The sequence below is a fragment of the Branchiostoma belcheri genome, unplaced genomic scaffold (genome assembly GCF_001625305.1).
Source record: "Branchiostoma belcheri isolate BF01 breed outbred unplaced genomic scaffold, Haploidv18h27 scaffold43, whole genome shotgun sequence".
Taxonomy (NCBI): Eukaryota; Metazoa; Chordata; class Leptocardii; order Amphioxiformes; family Branchiostomatidae; genus Branchiostoma; species Branchiostoma belcheri.
The window spans coordinates 2,077,915-2,103,239 of NW_017804054.1; the positions used below are offsets into that span (position 1 = coordinate 2,077,915).

Genomic DNA, 25,325 nt, shown 5'->3' on the forward strand with positions numbered 1-25,325 from the left:
AAGACTTAATTTGCATAATTAATGAGAAAATTTTATAATTCTGGAATGATAACTGCCTGGAATTTCATACTTGTGATATTTGAAAGTTCAGTGTATTCAAATCAGGACTTCATTTGCATAATTTACGAGGAAATGCTGGAATGGTATTGTTTGTTAATATAAGACTGTCTTTTGGTTGAGAAGATGATAAACTGGTATAAGTTAAGAAAATAAGAATCCTATTTGTTAAATCGGGGGGAAATCATCTATAATTTGTCAGTCATAAAATTAATATCATTTGGCGAAGGTATGAGATCGGGGAACTCTAGTTTGTAATGTAACCGAACATGGAGATATGTTTTCAACGCCAAATATGCACAAGAAAGGACCTTGGTCCTTTTTTTACCTTTGAAACGGGGACCTAGAGCCTAGTGCATGTGTAGAAGTTAGCTAGCCACTCGCGATTCTAACAAATATAAATAACCTATGACTGGTACCGTTCTCAACTTCCAGGCTCCGATTTCTTTGTTCTTGTTTTTGCTGTATATCGTGCTGTGAGACTCAGGCCATTCAGTTTCATATATGTAAATTCTTACCGATGTTCTCAGCTTTTGTCTAGACTCGGCACCCTTTGTAAACTAATTATCGGCGTTCTGTCGTCCCCACAGTCGGCGCCATCTATTCATTGTCACCGCAACATTTCCATACCTTCGCGGTGGCGTCACTAGCCCTGCCATTGTCCGATAAACGTTTTTTTCTAGTCACTTTTATTTTTATTTACCGCCCCAAAACCCCTCAATTCAGACTCGGACACATTCCTCTGTTTCTGGCGCACAATTAGTTCAAATTATGATCCATTTAATCGCGATTTTCACCGGTGAATCCTAGAAGCGCCCACGCCGTCTGAAAGAAACCCACGCCGGCGTCTTTCTCAGGTAAATATCTTCATATCCTTAGTCAAATCCGATCATACATATCAGTTGTATATTTGTATGTGTTGTGCTGTGTTGTATGGTTTAGGGTATCGAAACCAAATCGTACTTCCTACATAGGCTTGGCCTTTACTTGGCGTGACAGAAAAACAGAGAAAAATCTTACCAAACGAGACGAGACTTATGACATTTGAATTGAAGCCAACACTAGAAAGTGACCCCCCCCTTCCACCTCTTCCCTACGTATACTGAAACAGGGACCCATACCAGAGTTACCACTAGTGCCTAACCACTAACAAATATACCTAACCTGTGGCGAGCGGCTTCTCTCACTGACCACTCATCAATTATACAGGCTTTTCATGGGTGCCATGTTGGATAAAATGCCAACAAGCTGCTGTCGTAATCAATTTACCCGCCAACACCTGGTCTCAGAAATTCATATAATAGTTATTATGGCGTCAATGAAAAGTCGTGATAACTTTTACTTGATATAAACAACCACTCATCCGTTCCTGACCTATATAAGTAATGACCTAACAGATCTATATTAGCCGCTTGCGTCATACGATGATGTGCTTGTATATTTGTATATCTGTATACGGCCAATCAGAATTCGTCGCTCAAAACGCCTGTCCTTCACACGTGTGAGGTCCCGTGTATTGATCCCCACGGTTGGTCCAAAGGTTAGTATCAGGACACACAAGGTGCCGGCACAATACTAGTAACAGGAGTTTGACTCTTTACCTGAAATAGACGCGGCGCCTGGCACTTTGTCGTACGGAAGGATAAGAAGAAAATAAGAGAGACCAGGACAGCGGGGACAGCACCATGGCGAGGGAGCGTCATGTTGCACCGGCGGAGCGACCTCAGGCCTACTCCGACGCCATCTTTTCCATCGTTGCCACTATTATGGTAAGTTTAAAGGTAGTTGGATGAGAACAATAAGATATAGCAGTATAATTTGTATACTAGTATCCAGATAAAATGTCCCTGGTATATCATGCATGGTTCTTGTAATGAAAACTAGTAACAAAGTGGGAAGAGAAGACTGAAGACTCTTTATTTGGATACTATTTTATTTTTTCATGTGTTTCTTTTCTAAATGTCGAGGTGCAGAAAGATTGTTTTGTTTGTTGAACAAACACTACTGTTACTCTCAGACTGATAGGTAACAAGATTTCGTCAAATTATGTCTAAATAGCTTATTAGTAGTTTGAGTGTAAGATCGTCAAACGAAATAAATTAGTCACAGAATACAACTAGTGTGCCTTTTATCTGTAAAAATAATTTAACATTGTGCTGTTGTACGAAGGTAATGTTTTGTTTAACTGCCTAGTCACAGAGAATCGCTACTGTATTTGTTGACTATGGGTGACCTGGTCACCGGTCACTCCCTGGGATTCTTCGGCACTTCGAGCTTTTATCCCCGCCAGGCCAACTAAACCCATCACGGTGATTTTGCCGGCATTGATTTATTGCTAAGGTGTTTTCACGTAGGGGCTGCCTATGGGAGTATGTTGGTAAAGATGCTTGAGTTGTTTGTACAGGCCCTAAAATATCTGGATTCCAAAATATACTAGTACTACAAAACAAAAATTAAGAATGCAAAAACAAGATCCTCGTGGGGGATGGCTCGACATTTGATCTGGCAAATTAGATGTAAATCTGCATGTCGTGAGCGATTGAGAAGTCATAAAAGATAAAACGTCTCATGCATTAATTATCATGACAGATTGCGTGATAAGAAAGTGAAATTGTCTTGGGACTGGCCTTGCGATGTAGAATAGCGGGAAACATAGAGGGGGCCTTGTCTATAATTACCTGTCCTTGACTCCTTGGTCTTATCTGTGCTACAAATAGAGATCAAATTTGTAAAATAATTTGTCACTGAAGACAAAATACAAATACGCATGATTGCGACGGCCGAAGACATTGTGAAAGGGATAGCCTGACATTAAATATAGCAGCCAAGCCGCCCGGCCACATACAGAAGCTTGATGTCAAAAAAAGAAAGCTCCAGACTGAGAGATTGTCTAACACAGGTTAGCCTCCTTCGCAGACTTCTGATGCGGTGGCGTAATTTTTTTCGGGGAGCGACGCTAGTTATGCCGCGGAGGGACGGTTTTGCCGCCGTCTCTCCCAGCCAAACTCCCTCGGCAGCAAAACCGTCCCTACTCCGCGGCATAACTTGCGTCGCTCCCCGAAAAAATGAACGCCGCTGTATCAGAAGTCTGCGAAGGAGGCTAAACACAGGTTATGGAGTGGTGCACTATCCTGTGAAACATTAATGTCAGAGTAAACATGGCGTTTGCTTACTTTGTCTTCTACTGTTTGACATGCCACTGTTACAAGGAGAATTGTATACAAGACCTGAATTTATGGTTTAAGACAAGACGTGTTTGTGTGTGTCTCTAAGGCAGATGGATTGAACCTCCTTGGTATAGGTTTAAAGAAGAGTTCTGAAGAAAGACTGTCATTTCGTGTCTTTAGTTATCCGCTACATGTTCACATGTTGTCGTATGGGATAATGAGAGCCAGTTGGAAAATGCGTAGACAGAATACTAAGTAATCCAAAGTGTTCAAAGATATGAATAAAAAAAGTCACAAAATCATGCCTGGTTTACAAGTTTAAAGAATTCTTATTCTCTTTTTAACAGATCGTTCCCCTGTCGGGAGAGGCTGTTTCAGAAATCGCCGAAAATGAGGTAGAACTCTCCTAAACTATATCTGTTTCGATATCCTCCAATACTTAGCGTTTACTCTACTACACTTATGTCCGTATACTTCGATATTCAGTATATCCTAAACTATATCCGTATCCTCTCATATCCCCTCTAAACTATATCCGTATCCTCCCATATCCCTTCCTAAACTATCCGTATCCTCCTATGTCTAGGGTTTACTCTCCTGAACAATAACGTATCCTCCCATATCCAGGGTTTGTATTCTGTATATATAGAGATAGTTTACTCTTCGTATCTCGCTGTCAAAACTATGCCCGTATATAATGCTTCTATCTGTATCTAGAGATTACTTTCCTTAATTATACCCGTATCCTCATATACCCAAGGTCCTTTTTACCGATTTCAATGCTTGTGATAAAGTTCTGATATTTTCTTTACTTTACAGAACCTCCTGGCTGGTTTAGGAGAAATCTGGTTCAAACTGTTGGTCTACGCGATATCGTTTGGTCTGGTGTCCTCTACCTGGGACATGCACGCCTGGTGAGACCGCTTTTCTCACTGGCTGCAGGTCATCGAGCGACCAATATTGGATTCTGTATAGCCTATAGCTTTTAAAGCTGTATATGTTCTGTAGTGTAAAAGTGTGGTTTAAAAGTCTACAGATACACACTTGCTAAATACACTTTTTATGTACCCGCCGTTTAAATGGTCGCCTCAGTCGAAAGTTTATCATTTGCATTTATTATTGTAATGTAACCTGTACTAGCTGTGTGCTAATTTATTAAACAAACAAACAAGAAAACAAATCAAAAGCAAGTCTATAAGTTGTCTAGGTACCAATTGGTTGCCGAAACAATCTGGTTTTGGCCTGCACTGCGTTGTAAATGTGTTTATTTATGATTAGGTCTTGGTAACTATCATGAACTATTCTTGTACAGGGTGTTCCGGATGATAGAGAAAGTGAATGAGACTATTGTGCTCCTGAACCTGGTGAGTTCGCATTACTTCTACATGCTGATACACATGCAACTGGTAACCACTATAAAGATCACAATACAACATACACTACTTTAATATACTTTGTACACTACGCTTTCAATACCATGTGTATTCCTCTAATTGGGCATAATGATACGATGACAAAAACATGCTTAACTTTTCAGCATATCCTTGATTTTAAAGTATACCGTTGACCTCCCAAAGATATTAATACCTTTTATTCATATCTTATTTTGTTTTCATTTTTGTTCTTAGGGTGTTCTAATGGTAGCGACCTTTCTGCCATATGCGGTAAGTAATCTCTTTGTTTCATAATAATACATTGTTATGTACTGTTTCTTTAAACAGATTGCGACATTTTATGATTGCAATTACGTATATCTCACAAATACTCTATTGATTAATAATTTTTACTTCTTTCTCTCTTAGTTCCTGATGTTTGCTGAGCATCCCAGAGAGCAACTCGCCGTGTTGCTGTTTTCTGGCTGTATTATACTTCAGGGCATTTTCATGGTACTTTTAAATATTATGAACCTGTAGAAAATCGTTCCACGTTTTCTGACACTTTTTTTTGCTCTTATAATAACTATGGGGACTTCTATTACCTTTAAATAATGAATTTTATAGAACCACCTCATGTATATGTTACAAAAGCCATGGCAAAGTAAAAAAAAAACGCAACTTTATTTAGCATATAATGAATACAATAAAGTGCGTTAAAATATCAATGGTTCCCAACTAGTGCACTATTACCGACTGCATTATCTTGAGTATTCAAAAAATCGAAAATTTTTCACTTTTTTTTTCAAATCGTTTTTATGTTTTCAGCTGGCAATCTTGTGGCATGCCTATTCCAGACCCAACCTGCTTAAAACAGAATTGGTCCAGAAAGGGGAAGAGGAAATGGTGAGTTGAATTTAAGCAAAAAGTAGTCTGTCATTTCAAACACGTGTCTTTGAAGAGATCAATGTATGGAAAGTCGCTTTTGGGGGAAGGCAGGGGGCGGGGTTCAAGGAATATAGCTTTATGCACGCGGCATGCAGTCAAAACATATATCAATATGCGTGAATCTTACTCGATTTTTCTAGATTGTATGTTGTTGTTTGATGTTCATTTTTCATCTGCAGAAATTTCAGCGCACCCGAGCTACCGTCAAGCTGTTGATCAGGCCGATTATTGTCATCATCGCCATTCCTGTCAGCTACGGGTCTATCGAAGTCGTGAGTGTATATTGGGCTATTAGGTCGTAACAAATAGAAATGAACAGATTTGTCTTTCTGCTTGTGATTTTATACAGTTTTTGTTTTATTGGGGAAAGAAATGATTAGAGTGACAGTTGTTTTAGTTATTTCGATACGAAAATGGATTGGGTATAGGTATTTCAACACAAGGGAAAGGCACATGTACAGTAAATTACAAAATCTGGAAAGCTTTGCATACACAAAAAAAGTAAAAACAGTCATTTTAATATTGCAATAATAAGGTAGATGGCAATGTCTGCATGTTCATGCGATTTATGTAAATACGTAATACTATGTAACACTTAAAATATTTTCAGGCATGGGCGCTTCTTGTTCTGATGACACTCAAGCCGATTATATTCATAGCTGTGGACGCGATCATGACATGTGTTAGAGGTAGGAAGTTTATTTCCTCCATCCACAGATTTTGTTTTTTATAGTCTACCATGAATGATAATAATAGCAATCAAACGAGGTTTACTTGACCGTACTGCATCGTATACTACTGATGAAAATGTAGTAGTAACACTACCTATAAACGTTACATTCTGATGGATGTTTATTTTTTATAGACCAAGCGTTTAAATCCTAGATATAGCACAGCCACTAATTTTTATCAGCAAATACGTGATGTGTTAAATGTCTTTTGTTATCATAAGGAAACGTCCAAGCTGGAACCAAACTCTTGAAGCTGTCTCGCCTCTACTCGGAGACGTCGGATGTGATCAGGACAAATGGTAAATATCAGCCAATGTTCTGGCAGATTTTCTTAAAATCAAGTCAATTATACACTAGTTATACCCGCCTGTGATAAATACATGATGCAAACAACTTAACACATCTAAATCTTTACGACACAGATTAAAAGTTATAAAAACGTTTAAATTTCACCAGTGCCAAAAAGTGTAGTAAGTACTAGCGACAGTGGAGTTAGTGCCAAGGATATATTGGTACCAAGGCCAGTGTAGAAAGGACCGGTGATTGTGCATTTAGTACCAAGGACAGTGCAGCTAGTACTAGTATCATATACACAGTGTTGTTAGTACCACGAACATTGTAGTCAGTACCAACGACAATTTAGCCAGTATTATATGATGAGCGTAGTAGGTGTAATGATATAAACAGCAACGCTTTACTTTGTAATCTACTTATTTATTGTTTTCAAATCGTTCTTCCCCTTATTTTCATATGTTTCAGCCTACAGTGACGGTGTTTACGCCATCGTGGCCACCCTCATTATCTTGGACATTTGGTACGTATAGAGATAGGTTGTCAATGCAATATACAACGAAACAACTATTTTCTGTAAAGCTTACTCTTGCCATTATTAGTGTTTTCCGTCAAAAATATTACACTTCTCAGTTATAGTATAGCCACATGTCATCATGCATTACTCTTAGCCTACAGTGGCGAATGCATGTTTTATACCATGACATGTTTTCTATGTTTCTTGTTTCTTAATGCTGTTCCTGTTTTCCAGTGTGAACAACGTTCCGCACACTGGGTTGGTAGACATCCACGGCACTTTGGCAGAGGCTCTTTCCCGGGATGCAAATGTCTTCCTGTCTTATTCTGGAACCTTCGTGACAATTTGTATGTACTACTATATGAGCTTTGCATGCATGTCTAGTGTAGTCATTACCAAACACAATCAGTGTATTTAGTTCCAAGTAAATTGTAGCCAGCAACATATATTCGAAAAAAACAAATGTAATCAGTATCATGTGTAGTCAGTACCGAGGACAGAGCCATATAGAGAGCGTAGTCAGTACCGAGGACAGAGCCATATAGAGAGCGTAGTCAGTACCAAGGACAGAACCACATAGAGAGCGTAGTCAGTACCAAGGTCAGACCCATATAGAGAGCGTAGTCAGTACCAAGGTCAGACCCATATAGAGAGCGTAGTCAGTACCAAGAACAGAACCATATAGAGAGTTTAGTCAGTACCAAGGACAGACCCATATAGAGAGTGTAGTCAGTACCAAGGACAGAACCATATAGAGAGCGTAGTCAGTACCAAGGACAGACCCATATAGAGAGCGTAGTCAGTACCAAGGTCAGACCCATATAGAGAGCGTAGTCAGTACCAAGGACAGACCCATATAGAGAGTGTAGTCAGTACCAAGGACAGACCCATATAGAGAGTCTAGTTAGTACAGATGAGTGCGTACTTAGTACAAAGGACAGTGTATATAGTGAGTACTATTACGTCAGTACATGCAGTGCCAAGGGTAGGGCCATGTAGACATTGTAGTCAGTACCATACAAAGAAGTTATACATATCATTTTGCTTTTTTGACTTGGCGTAATATACTAGTATATAAATCTCCAACCGTTCTCTACATTTTCCTCAGGTCTCTTGTGGTACCTGCATCACTCGATCTTCTACGTAAGGCTGAATCCATGACAATACCTCTGTCTCCTTCAGTCATTGCTTTCTGTGCATACCTTTGAATGCATTGCTTCGTACCACAATTACTTTTGGTGATAGCTATTTCACAACTAAAATGTGAATTTTCTGTTCACAGCACATACAAGCCCAAAATTCATTGCTGCTGAACTTCAACAAGCTGGTAAGCTATGTGTCGTTAAATGTTTTTTTTCCAAGAATCATATTTTTCGTGTTTATTCCCCAAAAAAGTAGAAATCTCACTTTCCACCACCTGCATAATGATTTTGTTTTCTTGACAGGCGCTTATGTTTGCTGGATATCTCCCAATCGTGTTCAAGTTAACGGGAGAGTTTGGGGGACACTTGGTGAGTATCGGCGAAATCCTACAGAAAATGATGGTTTAACAATATAAAGAATTGATAAACCAATAAAAATTGCCGTCTCTAACTTTGAACATAACTACTAGTTCTGATTGGCTGTTTTTATAATGGATAGCTATGATAGGCTGTTTTCGTAACGGATAGCTCTGATTGGCTGTTTCGATATCGTTTCCTTGTCAGGTGCATAACGACAATTCCTCGGTAGCTGTACAGCTGAACAGCGGCACGGTGTTTCTGGCCAGCATCTGGCTGCTGGTCATATGGATCACGGCTTGGTGTAAGAAGTAAGTCCCTTTAGGTACGTTTGGCAACGCGTCAGGGGTGAATGCATTTTTGCAACTCATTGCGATCGTTCTGAATATATATATGCTAACCATGCAGGTTGGGATTTTGGACCATATCTGATTAAAAAAACTTCAAGCGTATCTATTTACTTCTAGTGTATATAGACTGGATGTTTCATTAAGTGCTGGCTGTGTAAGTGTAGCCTTGGGAAAGGCACTTTACACGACTTTCCTCACTTAACTCAAGTGAAAATGAGTATTGTCCAGTCCTGTATTTGTCTTCTGCGTTGAAGGCGGTATAAAATACTTGAGTGTGCCGTCACCATGTCCAGTCATGAAATGTTGGATTATAAAAAAAGGGGGGCAACAAGACGTATACTTAAAACAAACTGATTTTTTAAAATTATGTTATCACTAGATCCGAGCTACTTCAACCGTCTGCTCACGATGTACGTGACTGTGTGTTCATGTGCCTGAACCTGCTCATCTATCCCATTGTCAGGTAACTTTTACTGCTGTATCAAGAATTTGCAAGATCTTACAGCTCCAAGCATGATACAGGGCTCTCCTCAAGCAATGAGGCAAGGGTGCTCGTGCTCTCTCTCTACCCAAAATCCTAGCAACTCCCCCAAAATGTTCAAATTTAGGGTTTTCTCTTGGTATTGTCATGAAAATTTGCTGATGTTTTACCAACCGATTAGGGAGTACCTCTCCCCCAAGAACTTCAGGAGTGACCCCTGCGATATGTCCAGTTATTCTTAGATGATAGGCCATACCGCCTTAATTTTATGGATGACATCCTCTGAAGACCCCTAAACTAGTGCGCGCGGGCGAATAAAGAAAAATACAGGCAAAAAAATAAAAATGCTACTAAACCACAGGAATACAAAGCTGGTATTGTGAATTTGCGGCAGTACTTAGCGACATATACGACAAGTCGGTACATGCTGGCTTTTTGCGGAATTAATAAATCGGCACTGTGCGTATGTACTGAGTTCTTGAATCGTGGGGCTTCGGTAGCCTGGGTACCCGGTTCCGTATTGTCGCTAACTATCATGGACTACCCAGGCCTAGAGCCAGGTCAGAGCCTTGGAGGACGTGATTTTTTTTTTTTTTTTGAGAACAGACGAAAATCAATGCGCGCGAGGATGTCATCCATAGAATTTAATTGGTGTGGCCATATAGAGTGCTTGTGAATTTCTCGTTCTATTCATAATTGTGAATTTCTCGCGATCGCTGCACATAGCGAGAAGTTTAAAGTGTCCACTACCAAACACTTGTAAATAACTAGGGAAGCATTAGCAAGCGCACATGCAATCAAATGGAATGATTGACTTAATGCCTCACCATTGCATATTTGCATGTGTAACAACACATCTCGTTTTACAGTTTGGTGATTTTCTGCGTCTGTTTCGTCGTTCCTGTTTCCTCTGCAGTCATCAATGGGGTAAGATTCATTGTACAAAATTATACAAACATATGTTGTTGTTGAATGCCGTTTTTGTTAATTTAAGTAAATGTCGATGTGCTTCACATTTAGTCAGAGTCAATCATCCATTAGGTGAATAAAATATAATATACAAGGGATCAATGATATAAAATAATACACGTCGTATGAACAGGTACGTCGTAAGGTATGTAAACGCTGTTGTGCATTTGTTGTATACATGCTTTTCCTTGTGTTAAAAAATTATATCCTATTCTTTATACAGGTACAAATCGGCCTGATTCTGGTATTCATACTTCTGAAGCTTCTTCGTAACTGGACACAGGTAAATATCTTCCATTCAACTGTACTTTCAAAATGATCCTTGATTTATTCTCTCTCAAAGAGTTCTAAACGCACTACACTGCAAATCCTGAAAAAGCTGCTAGGGGGCTCAAATCAATGCCACTTCTTTCCTGGCCCAAGAGCTATCTACAATTCGTGACCCTAGCATGTTCAGATCATGAGGTTTCAAAACAGCACGTTCTTCTGCAGTACCAACGAAAGCCACTAGAGGGCCAAAATCTAATCATTCTAGGTCTCATCAACACCAACCAACCTTCCAAGTTTCATAACAATGTATATAAAGTTGTTTTATTAGTTCTGTTTTGTTAACAGATAGACAGACAGACGGACGGACAAAGCTACTGAAAACATAACTTTTTTGGCGAAGGTAAAAAGACACAGATCGCATTACCTACCAAATGAATTAACATAAGATACACAAACTGTTTCTACAGAGATTCGTGAAGGCGGAAGAACCGAGGAAATCTCCAGAAATAGACGAAGAAGTCGCAAACGTCAAGACAGAACCAGAGGAGCCCAGTAAAGAGGATCAAGAGGGGATCGACAACCCCGTCGAAATCGAGTCTACGTCTTTGTAAATCCCCTAAATGGGCCTTTTGTGTGTTGCTTGTGTTGCTGTACATATTCCCTTTAGACATATGTTTAGCGGGAAAACTACATTATTATCATTATTATCATTATTATTATCTTGTATTAGGCTGCATCGTGTACACCGTAAATCATGCGCCACACCAGGAAAATAGCTCAATCGAAGAGCCTGCGAGCTCTGAAAGGCCACACTGAGTGGATGACATACTCTAAAGACCCCCAAACTAGTGCGTGCTGGTGAATAAAAAAAATTCCAGCCAAATAAATGCTGCTAGACCACAGGGATACAAAGCTGGTATTGTGCAGTAGTACATGTACATAGCGACTTTTTCGACAAGCCGCCAAATGCTTACCTTTTGCGGCATTTATGGGTCTTGAGTTCCATGAAGCTTCAGCAGCCTGGGTGCCTTCCTCCGTAGCTACCACCGGCTCCCTACGGTTGCTGGCTACCATTGACTACGGAGGAACCCAGGCCAGAGCCTCGGATCGGAGGAGGTGATTTTTTGGGAACAGGCAAAAATCAAGGCGCGTGCGGATGTCATCCTTAGAATCAAATCAGTGTGGCCTCACGTACGGCGGCAGTACGACCGGTTCTCTCTCACAGACTGCGCTATTGTAGGGATCGGTCGGTGGGATCGGTCGGTGTTCTCAGGTCACCGAGCCCTCTTCTGAACAATAGGGTAGATTTTCGGGGAAAAGTTACATTCGATTCAGCGAACCTTTTGGGTGTAACAATTTAGGCAGAAGGTCATTGTCAGATTCAGCCAACCTCTGACGTGTAGCAAAGTAGGCCGAAGGTCATTGTCAGATTTTCTGGGAAAAGTTACGTTCGATTCAGCAAACCTCTGACGTTTAACAAATTAGGCCTTAGGTAACAGAGTGTAACGTCGACTTCAGGATGTTCCGTTCTGTATATTTTGATAAGCTGGAATCGCATGAACAAGCTGAATAGATATGAAATGCACTGTTATGTCACAATGTACTCTTACGTGCACTTATTGGATTGTACGCTTATTGGATTGCATAAAATGTTTGTGTATATTTTTTTCAAAACTTACACGGGGCGTTACTTCAAGTTATTTTATTACCAACTGGTCCGACATGGTGAAGGTAAACTTGGTTTAAGATAACTTAAAGGTTGAGCCTAATATGTGTATTTTTCTTCTTTATCGGCATGGCTTTTAATAAAATGTTCTCGTTATATTCATTCATAATGGAGATCATATATAACTCAACGCGCCAAACATACACTATAGTGTATGTCGACGCACACTTTTGATATCCGACGTAAGCACTAGTATGGTACTAAAGATACTATGGCAGTAGCTTTCAGGTAAAGACGCGCCAAAGGTCAGAGTTCAGTTTGAACTAATTGCACACACCCTCTTTTAGGTCCCGGCGCAGCACTAGAAAAACTCCATGTTGGTTTTTCAGTATTGTTAAACAGGTTAGTTTCAGGTAAAAAAAAAGCACTTCTGACTTATTGCAAGCTTGCTAGTCCTGGAGGCGCTTTTGTTAAATCCGAAGGTCAGCCGAACTTTTGATCTAACCGGCTCTGGTTGTCTGACGGGGACGACAGCAAGGGCGACAGCAACATGGCGCGGGACCAGCATATCAGCTCGTCCGAGAGACTGCTGTCCTACAGCGATGCTGTCTTCTCAATCATCACCACGATCATGGTGAGACGTGATTTCATTGGTCAGGCAGTTAACTGGTTTATGTAAAATTTAGTTGACGTCATTCTGTACAATGTCTTATGCATACGTGCACCGTGCAAAGTCATTTAATTGGTGTCAAATATTGGACGCGGGTTTGCTTTGATGTTGTCATGTATGCAGTCTCCTGAGTTGTGATTGACATCAATGAATTAATGATAACCTCAAATGTACATTTTACCAATCGTCCTAAATAAAGTTCTCAAAAATAAGGGCACAATAGTCTAAGTACATATAAAGAAGCTAGAAAGCGCTGTGTTTATTCTAGTTTGTGGACACTGTTTCTTCTCGCTTCTTCGTAACGTTGCAAAATGTGAGAACAAAGACTGAGAATTGAACACATGATGCACATAAGTAGTTGTTATATATATGCTGCTACCAATGTGCATGTGAAATAGCGAAATTCGTTGTGTTTCCTCTCAAAACAGTCAACAAAACACTGACCTATGAACGCGCCCAAGGACAAGCCCCATAGGAAAATGTCCCGTGTACCAAATCGTGCAGTAATGATTGTAGCCTAGAGGCACCTTTCCTTTTCTCTTCACATTCTACTACCTGTAATCATATCATCATTGAAGAATAGGAAGAGTTTGCAAAGCTGCAGTTCCTGTTCTTAAGCGAAGTAAAGTCTTTATTTATGACAGCTTGTTGTGTCATGCGGGCCTCACGCCTCGCGAATATACAGCCCAACTCAATAGTTGTTAATTCTTTATTATTATATTTGTACATGCAGATATGGATATGCAGAACACTAATGTTTTGATCATGCCTGTATACAGATCGTACCACTGGGCGGAGAAACAGTGGAGGAGATCAACAGTAGTGAGGTAATGCCTATAATCTTCATTGATTTCATTTATTATAAATGGATGTGCAAGAAACAGGCTACTGATTTACAAAGTTGATCATATGAATAAAAACGCATCGTCAATGGAAACCCGTCCAAACAAAATGACGACCAAGAAGCTATGAAATATGATCGATAGTATCTATATTTAGCAAACAATCACCAAACCAAGCTAAGAGAACGTACTAAAGGTTATGCGTTTCTGGTGCGTATTTATATTGTGCAGTGACTGGACATAATTTGTGGTTAGCCACCTTTACTTGCAACACATTTTCGGGGGTCTGCATGACCTTTTCCGTAGAGCGTAATCGGCCGTGTGAACTCTACATAGAGCGTAATGAGCGTAATTTGATTCTACGTAATGCGTTGTACCTACCCGGAATTTATCGTGAAACGTAATGGGGAAGTTTCATGAATTCAGCGCGTTTACGTGAATGGCTCTTTAGATTTAGCGTAGAGCGTTGTCGGGGAGCCCTGCCACCTCCCCCCATGCAGGCCCACATTTTCACCTACAGTAGTAAGGCCTGGTTGTTCTGTAGGATAATGACATGCCTCGGTTCACAAATACCTTTCAGTTATCCTCGTAGAGCGTTGGATTGTTGTCTAGTCCAGGTCGTTGCCCCCGTACCAGATTTTACATTCTCCGTAAATGGTGCTGTTAGTGTTAGATAGTCTAGACTTTGCTGACTTCAGCGAAATAGTATCCATTTAAGTCACGGATTATAACACTCAAGTAGGTTAAACTAAACATTGTGGCATATATTGCAGGACTGAAGTGTTATAGATTTGTACAACAACTAAATTCCAATGCTAGGGAATACATAATAACAACACTTGAACACTTTCTAACTGTTGTTGCTGTTTGAAATGACTTGCTACCCTAGGGATATGTTCTAAATCACAGGTCTAAAGACAACAATAGTGTTGATTTAGTGCTTTAGTGTAGGTTACTCGAGGTTAACGCAGAAATAATATGCTCATATAACTAGTTGCACATAAAAAAGCTATCTCAAGAAAAAGAAAGAAACAAGAAAGGTAACATTTGCAAAGCATAATGTTTAGTACCTTCGCATATGGTCTTCTCTGTTTATCTTACTCAAACACATTCATGTATATGGTGACAGGAGTCTTAAATCCCTCCTGCTATAAAATTGCAACATGATGTAACTCAACACTAGTTACCATGGTGACAGACGTTTCGTTCAGGTCATTGACCTTATTTGTTTGGAGAAGAAGAAGAGGAAGAAGAAACAGAGGAAAGCAAGTGCAATTGTATAGCAATGTCTACTTAACAATTTTACTGACTAGAATATGTTGAAAATGTACGTTATAGGACTTCCTGGAGGGATTGAAGTCCATTTGGTTCAAGATCCTTGTGTACGCCACTACGTTTGTGATCGTAGCTTCAACATGGAGTACCCACACCACGTAAGAACATGCCTGGCTTATCAGCATGACGTCTTTATCATTTCTGTTATTGAGTAAAGAGACTCTTTCTACACAACCAAGTCTTTTATTCAGCCGACGTTTCGGTGACCGTCTGTCACCTTCCTCAGGGAATTTTGACTGGTTCACATTGTACTACAGCACAGGTGTCGCTGCTGTTGATGCATTCCCAAACCTACAATATTGAGAAATGTACACCTGAGAAAGGTGACAGACGGTTACCGAAACGTCGGCTGAAAAAAGACTCGGTTGTGTTAAACGCGTCTCTCTGTTATTAATATTATTATTACTATCATTTATTATTATTTCAACGTTTGGTACGCAATTGGGTAACGTTTGACCATTCAAGACAATGTTCAACTCCAAATGAAGTGGCACATGCAACGCACAATTCTACTTTGCATTTTATGTACTGGAGTTTATGCTTCCATAAAATTGCAATGGCAGATACTGACAAACTACTTCGCCTTGTTCTTGATACATTACAGGTTGTTCGGATACATCGAAAAAGTCAACGAGTCGATCATTCTTCTGAATTTGGTAATGACATTTTTTTTTTCTCTAAAAAATGGGGAAGACACATAAATGATATACAATGGAGTAGTTTGTGGGACCAATGATGAAGTTACTGGTATCAGCGTTTATCTGCAAGTAATAAAATTCAATAAGATTCAATTGAATGATAAGAATAGCCTTTACTAAAATGGAATATGTTTCTCAATGTTTTTTTTTACATGTGTCGTGTGATCTTAGGGAGTTTTGATGGCGTCAACTTTCCTCCCATTTTCGGTATGTTCGTCTCTTTCCTCCGTGCATAATGGTATTTTGGACAAGTCCACCTTGATTTGAGATCCATGCTGAACTGACTTTAATCGTATTTATCAATAGCAACCGTTTAGACTTAACAGCATTATGATATAGCCTTTTTTATTTACTTCATGATTCACTACAAAACAAAGCGCATGAGAGCCACTCAAAATGTTTTGGTTACTGTACAGCCAGTGAGGACAGATGTTTGTTGACCTTAGACTTGAAAAGTTTCAGGTTATACCTATATGGGAAACAATTACGTGGTAGCTTATTCCATAGCGAATAGGAAAGAAGCTTTCAGTGTGGAACTTCCTCCTAAGAGATGGTGAATGGAGGAAGAAAGGGTGATTTGCTTCAGTGGAAGTGGCAAGCCTGTTTGCTTTTGTTGCAAATAAGATTGAATCAAATTACATTATTACTTAATTGTAAGGGATGTCTAGCAGTATATGAACTTAAGTAAAAATGATGACATATTTGCTTCTTGACTTTTTTTTTAGTTCTTGATGTTTGCGGAACATCCCCGGGAGCCACTTGCAGTGGTGTTGTTCTGTTCCAGCATCACCATAGCCGGAGCTCTCATGGTAATTACATTAATCAGCCATTCTTTTACATGTGTTATATGGCTGTGTGTATCCTTGCATTATGATACTATATTACTACGTCCATACAGGCTGGGATAGCATGGCAGGCCTACACCAGGCCGAACCTACTCGAAGAAGACGAGGCAAGATATGGTGAAATTGTGAGTATACGTACTGATCCAAAACACAAACATTTGTATGGTGATGTCTTATTCTTATTCCACATTATTTAAAAAAAAAAACGTTTAACGTCATATAAAAATGAACAACATCTTTCGTTGATTAGAAATGACACGCTTTCTAACTCCGCCCTTGCTACCCGGAGATACTGGTATGAGTGGACGATCTAACTGTAGATATTCACATTTTTTCCTCAGAAATCCAAGCGATGTCGAACGATGTTAATGGTACTGGGAAAGCCCATCATCGCAGTTGTTGCTGGTGGGGTTGCCTGGATTGCAATTGAAGCCGTGAGAACAATTTCATACATTAGTTCTTGTAATATTCTCGTTTCAGATCTTGGCAAACAGTACCTTAATTTCTCGATGGAAGCCCGTGTTATTTTTCATCAGAATGTTTTCATGTTGTTTCTTTTTTTCTATTTTGAGGCCTGGGCCTTGTTAGTGATGCTTCTGTTGGAACCACTGCTGCGCCAAGTCATCATATCTATCTACTACTTCGCAAAAGGTTTGGTGCTGCATGTTATCATTGTGTTAACGTTCATCAAAACTATTCCTTCTTCCGTCAAATTTTTTCATGTGTCAGATTTTTCCGTTTTTAATCTCTACCCCTCTCTCTCTTTCTCTCTATCTCTTCCTTATCACTATCACGGTTCGTGAGGTACTGATTTAAACATTTGGTTTTTTTCTTCGAAGGAAACGGAGAAGCTGGATCTAAAGTCTTCTCTCCTTCACGCCTTGTAGTAGAGAGGTCTGATCCCCTCAGAACCAAGGGTGAGTTGTCATAGGCTGTATCTTACAGCGGTTCCGCTTTGTAAACGTTTGGCTGCTTTATAAATAAAGTTTTTACATTACTAGTATTTGATTTCTGGTGATTGGCGTGACAATAAACAATGCTTTTGTTATTTTAAATCTTCAGTCTACAGTGACGGCGTCTATGCAATCATTGCCACACTAATTATCTTGGACATATGGTAAATACTGATAACATTTGTTAACTTCTTCATGTTTCCATTTTCATTCATTTTCATCAACTTAACTATTGCTTGGTCTCTTGAGATAATTGGACATATTGTTTTTGACCGTCTCTTTTAAGGCATATCCTAACTATATTTTTTTTCTAATAATTAATGAAGCAAAATAAACATCGACCTTCGTCCGACTGAAGCATTTTTGCTAAATGGCTAAATGGGGTAAAATGTTTTATACCTTTTATGGGACACTTTTATTGGTAATTTGCGATTTATTAATAACAGTGTGGAGAACGTCCCATCTAAGGACGAGGACATCGCGAAGCATGGTGACCTGATCTCAGCCCTGAAACACGACCAGCATGTGTTCATGTCGTATGCCGGCACATTCATCACCATATGTAAGTCTCCTATAAACCATATACATTGTCTTCAACATGTGTAGTACGAAAAAGCGATGAACAGATAGATGGAATGATTATAAGATCAAAATGATAGCATACCATGACAAACAGGAGAACATTATCTATATTCTAATAGTATTTCCTGGAGTTTCGTACATTAATACATTGGAGTCCGTCCCTATATTTACAATGTAGGTGTTATTGTTGAAATGAACGACTTATATAATTTTGTAAAATGCAAACTTTATGAATATTGTCTTGTCCTTGTTAGGCATGCTGTGGTATCTCCACCACTCAATCTTCTACGTAAGTTTGGTTTTACACATTCTCAATAAAGAATTACTCATGGTGATAGTCATGTAAGAGCTGGCCTTCTTGGCTTATAGAGACTATATGCTTACATACCATACTAAAATCAAACATAATAGTAAATTTTTCCCCGGCAGAGTGCGCGACTCGGAACTGAGAGTCCCGGGTTAGAGTCCTGACATGCCACCGATCTTGTGCCCTTGGGAAAGGCACTTTACACGACTTTCCTCACTTAGCTCAGGTGTAAATGAGTATTGTCCTGTCATGTATTTGTCCCTGTGTTGGTGGCGGCATTAATATAAGTTGAGTGTGTCGTCACCACGTCTGGTGATTACATGTTGGAACAAATTAAAAAAAATAAAAAAAATTTTCCCCTTCATGTTACAGCGCATATTCGCAGAGAATCACCTTCTACAGTTCTTCAACAAGCTGGTCAGTAAGATCCGGACTATACATATTTTTTTTTCATTCAGCTCCCATCCCTGACTATCTTGTCTTTTTTTTTTCTTTTGATATCTCGTATATTTGAGATAGATTCCATATACATCTGGTTTTTAGATCGTACAGAAGGTAAAATATAACAAATATATCTCCATTGTTTTCACCTGTAGGCTCTCATGTTTGCTGGACTGCTTCCAATTGTCTTCAAGATTACCGGAGAATTCGGAAAAGACGTATGCTGCATTTATTGTTGTTGCACAATAGATTTCTATCAGCCTCTATGGCAAACAAGATACGACCTGGTGTGTTACACCGAAAGCCTTGCAAATGATCCGTTTGCTTTTTAATACAGCAGGCCTCGAAATTATTATTTTTTTCTATTTTCCCTGCGCATGCACTGTCCTCCCAAAAATAAATTCCAATTGTCCCGAAGCGAGGCCTGTCCCAATCTGTTTATGGGGAAGTATTGTATGACTTCAACTTGAAGCTTAATTTTGCTTATGTTCACTCCCAGGCGCACTAAATTCGGGAGGACTTTTCTGTATCCAAAAGCCGGGACGTGTGCCTGATAAACAAAAGAAGGGCTGACATTCTAATGTTGATTATTTTTCAATTGTACCAAAAAATGTCAAGAAGTTTCAAAATTTTTAGTTGTCCCAGTCTAAATTCTAGTGGTCAGTGGGCATTGGACCACCTTTAATTTTCAGCCCTGCCCATGGGACTGTCGCAAACTGTGTATCTTGTCCGCAGGTGTCAGCAGGTGATGCTGCCCTAGCTGTACAGCTGAACGCCTGCACGGTGCTGCTGTCTAGCATCTGGCACCTGGTCATGTGGATCGTCATCATGAAAAACCAGTAAGTTGTACTTTACGTTGAACTTAGCGTTGACAATCATGAAAGTTCATCTGTGTTGGTAGTTACATGTTTAGAGTTAAAACGTTTGATCACTCTGGTCTTCCTTAGTAGACTGACCCAGTGAGGCTTGCCACGTTGAATTGCTTCTTTGAAGTGTGGCGTCAACAATGTGTCAAAGGTATCAAGATGCCTGATCTGTTATAGAACGCCTTTTAAACGTGGACACTGCTATTGTGCTAATCCTAAAGAGAGATACACAAAGCAATATAAAAACACTTTTTAATGTTCAAGATACGTATTGATGTTATGACACTATGCATCTGTTTCGTCCGGAGGTCGAAGCTGCTCCACCGTTTTGTTGATGTCGACAAAGACAAATACATGAACACGTTCATGTTGACTAGGCTGTGTGTGTATCCGATCATCAGGTAGGTATCTTCTGTGTGCAACCTTTGGCGTTACTGTTAGAGTGCTAATGATACATGGCAGTAAGATATCGACCATGCAGTTCCGACTGCGCACGAGTATTGTGATGCACTCACTGTGGTCTAAGGTCATTGTTTAAAGGCATTCAGTGCAGTTTTTAGAGCTTGGAAAACCGACTTTTCCAAAGCCAATATTCTAGTCATTTATCTACATGATGGGTTTAAACCACATTGTCCCAATGTATATTGACCTTCATGGAGCAAATATTTTTAAAAATTCTGACGAAAATTAGTTACTGGAAGGGCTCTGGGCTGACTGTTAGGATACCACCAAGAAAATAAAGGACTCATCTCGGGACTTGTTTCTGCAGTTTTAAAAGCCCGAAGTATGAAATACTGACTCAAGTGTGCTAATGAGGAGCAGTATATGTCCAAGAATATCACAACAAAGATTGCCTTATTCAAACTATTTCCAGTTTTGCTGCCCTGAAATCGCGTATACTTAGATGCCTTTAAGGTGCTTGACTTGTAAAGAGCCTTCACAGCTACATGCATTTTGGGTTATCTACACAGGACGTATCGCTTGTGCGACGGTTAGAATGTATGTTATTTATTTTAAATTCAACTTGTCCTACGTCCATGTATACTATTGTAGATATGGGGTTGCTTATATATCTATCATTTTCTTTTCTAGTGTGCTGTTGTTCTTCTTGTGTTTCGTACCATCTTGGCAATTCGACTCGGAAGTTATCAACTGGGTATGCATTTATTGGCAGACTTCTTTGTACTTAACCTTTCTTTGATAGGCATTAAAGACAATATGAATTTATTCATAATGACCTCTTTGGTTGAAGAAAATTACCTTTGATGAGGTTTTAGAACATTTTATAATTTGCTGCCACAGGTACAAATTTCCACCCCAGCCGTGTTCATCATCATCAAGATTATCAGGAACTGTGTGCAGGTAAGGCGGTAGTGTGAATTACGGATCCTGTAGTTCACATAAAAGTCGCAAGGCGGTATTGCATTTAATCGTATATGACTCGGTGGCTATAAAGTACAATCATGTATAATTAACTCTATAGCAATGAAACTTGTTATGTTTACTGGTGGAATGACCTGAACCAGAGGTCTGTCACCATGGTAACTAGTATCGGGTTACATCATGTTGCAATTTTATAGCATGGGGGATTAAGACTCCTGTCAGACTATATATGAATGTGTTTGAGTGAGGATTAACAGATCAGACCATATGCGAAGGTAAACATTACGCATTTTGCTTTGCAAATATAACCTTTTTACTTTAATATTGTGTATTTACTACAATATATCAAGACCTTTAAAAAAAGATATTACACATATTGATATGAACGGCTTTTTTTAGAGGGTAGAGGACAGAAAACGGTCGTCGGATGAAGAAACCCCAGAGAGGTCTCATCTCGCCGCGAAGGAGAACAACATAGATCACGGGAACGAGATCACTGCTGTGTGAACTTGCTGCCCCGCTTCTGGTGCAGGTATGCAAAGCAAGGGAGGAGATGTCAGATAAAAAATACAGAGTTATAGATGATATGCGTCGATGAAGGTTAGACATCCAGGTAATGCGATATCAGTTACTCAAGCAACTGGATATGAGTTTGAAAACGTCAGACATTTCAGCTAGTATCCACTAGCTTTCGTCAGTGACTGAAGATATGGTTGAATAATATATGGTAATTTGGGAAATGGTTGTAGTAATTCAGGAGCTTCTATTGAAGTTCGTTGCATGAATTATATTCAATGTTATCAATTTGGCAGATTGTATCTTTCGTTGCATGGATCATTAATTATCATTAACACTTCTAGCTTCCTGAATTCAAAGGGGTTCTGTAATATATAATTTTTTTTACTCTATGAGATATCTAGCAGAGAGAAATAGTGTGTAGTCCGGGCACAAAGTATACCTTAGGTGTATCTTATAAATGCTGGTCATATATTACCATGCTGTTGCTATTGTATTGATGATAGCTATAGTTGTTAACGTTTATAGTTTGTTATTACTTGCATTTTATCTCAATAATCCGTTTAAAGTTATTATCATCATAACTCGATGACACTATTCTTTGAATTGGATTGGTTAATGAATTATTACTCACTATTTAAAATTTGATCTTGTAGAGAAGCTTCCAATTCAAATGATCCGCCATCTTTCTTCTGCTCTGAAGGGCATGTGACCGGTCTGGTAGTTAAAGTTCACACAAGTCATGCATATATATCTGGGTGTAATTTGCTGTTTTCATGGAAGTACATGGTTGCTAAGCTTTGCTGTAAATATTTGGACTGTAACTATTAAAAGGGTGTTTTTCCAACTTTAGTGTGCCTTGTCTGTTTTCTCATGAATGAATCTGTATCCTGATGTCAAAAATTGCGTTAAGACTGCAAATACTTGTGAGAAACAGCGATAATTATCTTACAGCATGTAGATACTGATTGTATACACTGCACGGAAAGTACCAAAGTGTACAAGTAAAAGCAGAGTTAAGTAAAAGTCAAGTCGTGTCATTTGGACTTAACGATGGTACTAAATGAAATGAAATGATTATATTCACCGCAAAAATGCATCATGATAGGGGGGAAAGCATAAGCAGCTCGTCCTTTTGAATAACGTAACTTTTATAAGACAAGAAGCCAAATGCAATAATTCGAACGTTAACGTTGTGCCGTTAAAGTTTGTTTGTTTGCTCGCAATACCGTAAATAAGCGTGATTTGCTCAGTAAACATAAACCAACAAAAAGGGTAATTTAAGAAGTTTCAATCCGGAGTTACAAGTGTTATTCTGTCACCTCAGACCATATCAAAACGTCGGCGTATTGTGTTTTACGCCATTTCTTTCCTTCGCACACGCTACGTGGTTTGGCGATGTCTGCTAGATGCACGAAGTACTTGTTCGTCTTGTCGCCTGCGGTGAATTTCAGCCCTGATATCTTCCTGCCGTGGACGGTAATCTCGGCGTCGTACCAGAGGACCTGGCGTGGTTCCTCTAGCACCAGCGTCATGACCCTCTGTAGCAGCCGCTGGTCGTCCCGGGGAAGCCAGGGGTTCTCGTGGATAACCTCCGCTACCTTCCCGATGTTAATACACACCTTACAGTGGATCACTTGGCACTGAAAGTAGAACAGGAAGATACATTAGTCGGTAAATTTGACCACAAGGTTGGATTTCCAGAAACTGTAAGTTGCAGGTACAAAATGTAGTATTTTCTTCATTATTCCGATCAAGAAAATACTATCCCGATCATCCTGCACGGTTTGATATAATTCTTACTTTGAAAACAGTTAAGAAAAATATCTGAACCTGTTCGAAAAGGTGACCGGTATTAACTATTATGCTAATCTGTCCATGCCTTTTGTTTTTGGTCAGAGACTAGTCTGGAATGTTTATGTATTTATGCATGTATCTATGGGGTCAATTCACTATTCAAGCTGCTTGAAAGGCCACAATGGGGAGTACTTCCTTATTGCTGTTTCCAGGAAACAAAAAAACGCTGTTTAATACTTAAGGTTCGAAAGTCAAGCGGAAAAACACCAATAACCAATCATATACTTGGAACTGCCTATAGAGAGTAAGTGGACTTTATGCCATGCATGACTGTGCATATTTTCTGCAGCGAAAACATGGAGCGAACAAAAGTCCCCAAATACCGATCGCGTTTGGCAAACAGACTCTTTACGCGTGCCACGCAGGAAAACCAAGAATAGTATCAACCCGCGTTTGTTAAAACTAAAAGCAGGAAAAGAAGAATGAATGAAATATCCTGGTGCGGTCACATCATTGAATCTGTAAGACTTGGAAGTCTTATAATTTATAGGCAGGCAGTGTATCTAGTTTTTCTACATATCGTACAAGTTACATCCCATCAGTACATGTATATTCAATATTTGTACAACTTACAAGTGCATGTTCCGCCCATGTCTCCCGGCACTGTACTTCCTTGTCGTTTGGCGGTTGTTCTAGACTCGTAGTTCGGTCCAAGTTGTTGGGCGGTTCTTCTTGACTCGTAGTCCGGTCCAAGTTGGTTGACTCTGCCACGCTAGAGACAGCCGAGCCTGGCCGTTGATATAACCTCCCGATAAACCACTGTTTCTCCTGTTCGATCCGCCGGGTGACCTGTGCTTGCAGGTGTGCCGCTCTGGTCTCTGCCCACACCGTCAGGTGTTTCCTGTCGAGCAAGCTGATGTCCTTGCCGTGTTTAGCCGTCAGCTTTCTCCGATTCTCCCGAACGTAAGAGGCGAAGCCCGACCTGACTTCATCGGCGACTGCCAACACAGAAGTCGCGGCGTGCGTCCCGTGTAGACTCTTACAGTCCAAACATATCAGACATTCACAAACCTCACAGTACAGCTTCAGCCGCGCGTTGTGCAAGGGGCAACGGTGTAAGACTTCTTCCAAGTGAGGATACACTGTCTTTAAGGCCTCGCGGAAGTGATAGTACGCCTTCTTACCCTTCGTGGAGACAATGTCCAAGAGTGTTCGTGCCTTGTCTTGGGGCGTTGTATTTCCCCGTATTTCGTCTCGCTCCTCTTCTGTAATATCCTTATGCTGGAGCAGGTTGTCCAGTATGGGCTCAGTAGAACGGATGTCTCTGACTAATAACTGCCTGTTGAGCTTCAGTAAGTTCCGTGGGTCGCCTGTGTTCGTGTCCGCCATACTGTAGCTATTCTGTAGAATACAGGCAAGGAACTTAACGATACAACAGCACAAACAAGAGAGGCTTAATGAGTGTACCTGACTATACTGGTGAACTAGTTGAAGGTTACTCATTGACCAATAGGACCTCCACTATGGCCCATTATAGTGTGTATTTAATTAGTCACGTCTCATTTAAAGAAAGTCTTTCAATACTTAAAATACCGAGCTTCTGAGGCCCCTGTGTGCAGTAGACGATGCTACCATTAATAAAAGTCTTTTGTAAACTTATATCTACTACTATTGGAACACAGTACATGCAGTTATGCACCTACCTTAGAGAGATTAATACAGTCGACCCCTCACTCTTTGTTGGCACGCCGCAGGGTGTGTTGCGTGGTAA

The 25,325-nt window shown here is 39.9% G+C and overlaps 3 protein-coding genes across 3 annotated transcripts; 2 read left to right on the top strand and 1 right to left on the bottom strand.

The window, feature by feature from the left end:
• The first annotated feature begins 503 nt into the window (after nucleotides 1-503).
• LOC109478349 (endosomal/lysomomal potassium channel TMEM175-like) lies at nucleotides 504-11,559 on the top strand. The gene is made up of 21 exons (XM_019779876.1): nucleotides 504-914; nucleotides 1,668-1,826; nucleotides 3,572-3,619; nucleotides 4,044-4,138; nucleotides 4,537-4,588; nucleotides 4,853-4,888; nucleotides 5,027-5,110; nucleotides 5,426-5,503; nucleotides 5,725-5,817; nucleotides 6,156-6,234; nucleotides 6,498-6,575; nucleotides 7,036-7,090; nucleotides 7,319-7,431; nucleotides 8,193-8,227; nucleotides 8,367-8,411; nucleotides 8,530-8,595; nucleotides 8,791-8,894; nucleotides 9,313-9,396; nucleotides 10,284-10,341; nucleotides 10,607-10,666; nucleotides 11,121-11,559. The coding sequence occupies exons 2-21, from the start codon at nucleotides 1,743-1,745 to the stop codon at nucleotides 11,262-11,264; spliced, it is 1,491 nt and encodes a 496-aa protein (XP_019635435.1). The 5' UTR covers nucleotides 504-914; nucleotides 1,668-1,742; the 3' UTR covers nucleotides 11,265-11,559.
• A 1,269-nt stretch (nucleotides 11,560-12,828) lies between these two features.
• On the top strand, nucleotides 12,829-22,234 carry LOC109478225 (endosomal/lysomomal potassium channel TMEM175-like). Its single transcript, XM_019779683.1, has 15 exons — nucleotides 12,829-12,953; nucleotides 16,590-16,673; nucleotides 16,763-16,834; nucleotides 17,051-17,143; nucleotides 17,282-17,360; nucleotides 17,549-17,626; nucleotides 17,772-17,826; nucleotides 18,109-18,224; nucleotides 18,499-18,533; nucleotides 19,148-19,210; nucleotides 19,728-19,831; nucleotides 20,167-20,259; nucleotides 20,951-21,014; nucleotides 21,161-21,220; nucleotides 21,641-22,234. Exons 1-15 carry the CDS (start codon nucleotides 12,870-12,872, stop codon nucleotides 21,746-21,748), a joined length of 1,188 nt encoding a protein of 395 aa, XP_019635242.1. The 5' UTR covers nucleotides 12,829-12,869; the 3' UTR covers nucleotides 21,749-22,234.
• Nucleotides 22,235-23,042: 808 nt separating this feature from the next.
• Nucleotides 23,043-24,943, bottom strand: LOC109478248. The gene is made up of 2 exons (XM_019779705.1): nucleotides 24,188-24,943; nucleotides 23,043-23,400 (listed from the first exon to the last, which is right to left on the bottom strand). The coding sequence occupies exons 1-2, from the start codon at nucleotides 24,941-24,943 to the stop codon at nucleotides 23,068-23,070; spliced, it is 1,089 nt and encodes a 362-aa protein (XP_019635264.1). The 3' UTR covers nucleotides 23,043-23,067.
• Between the last annotated feature and the right edge of the window lie 382 nt (nucleotides 24,944-25,325).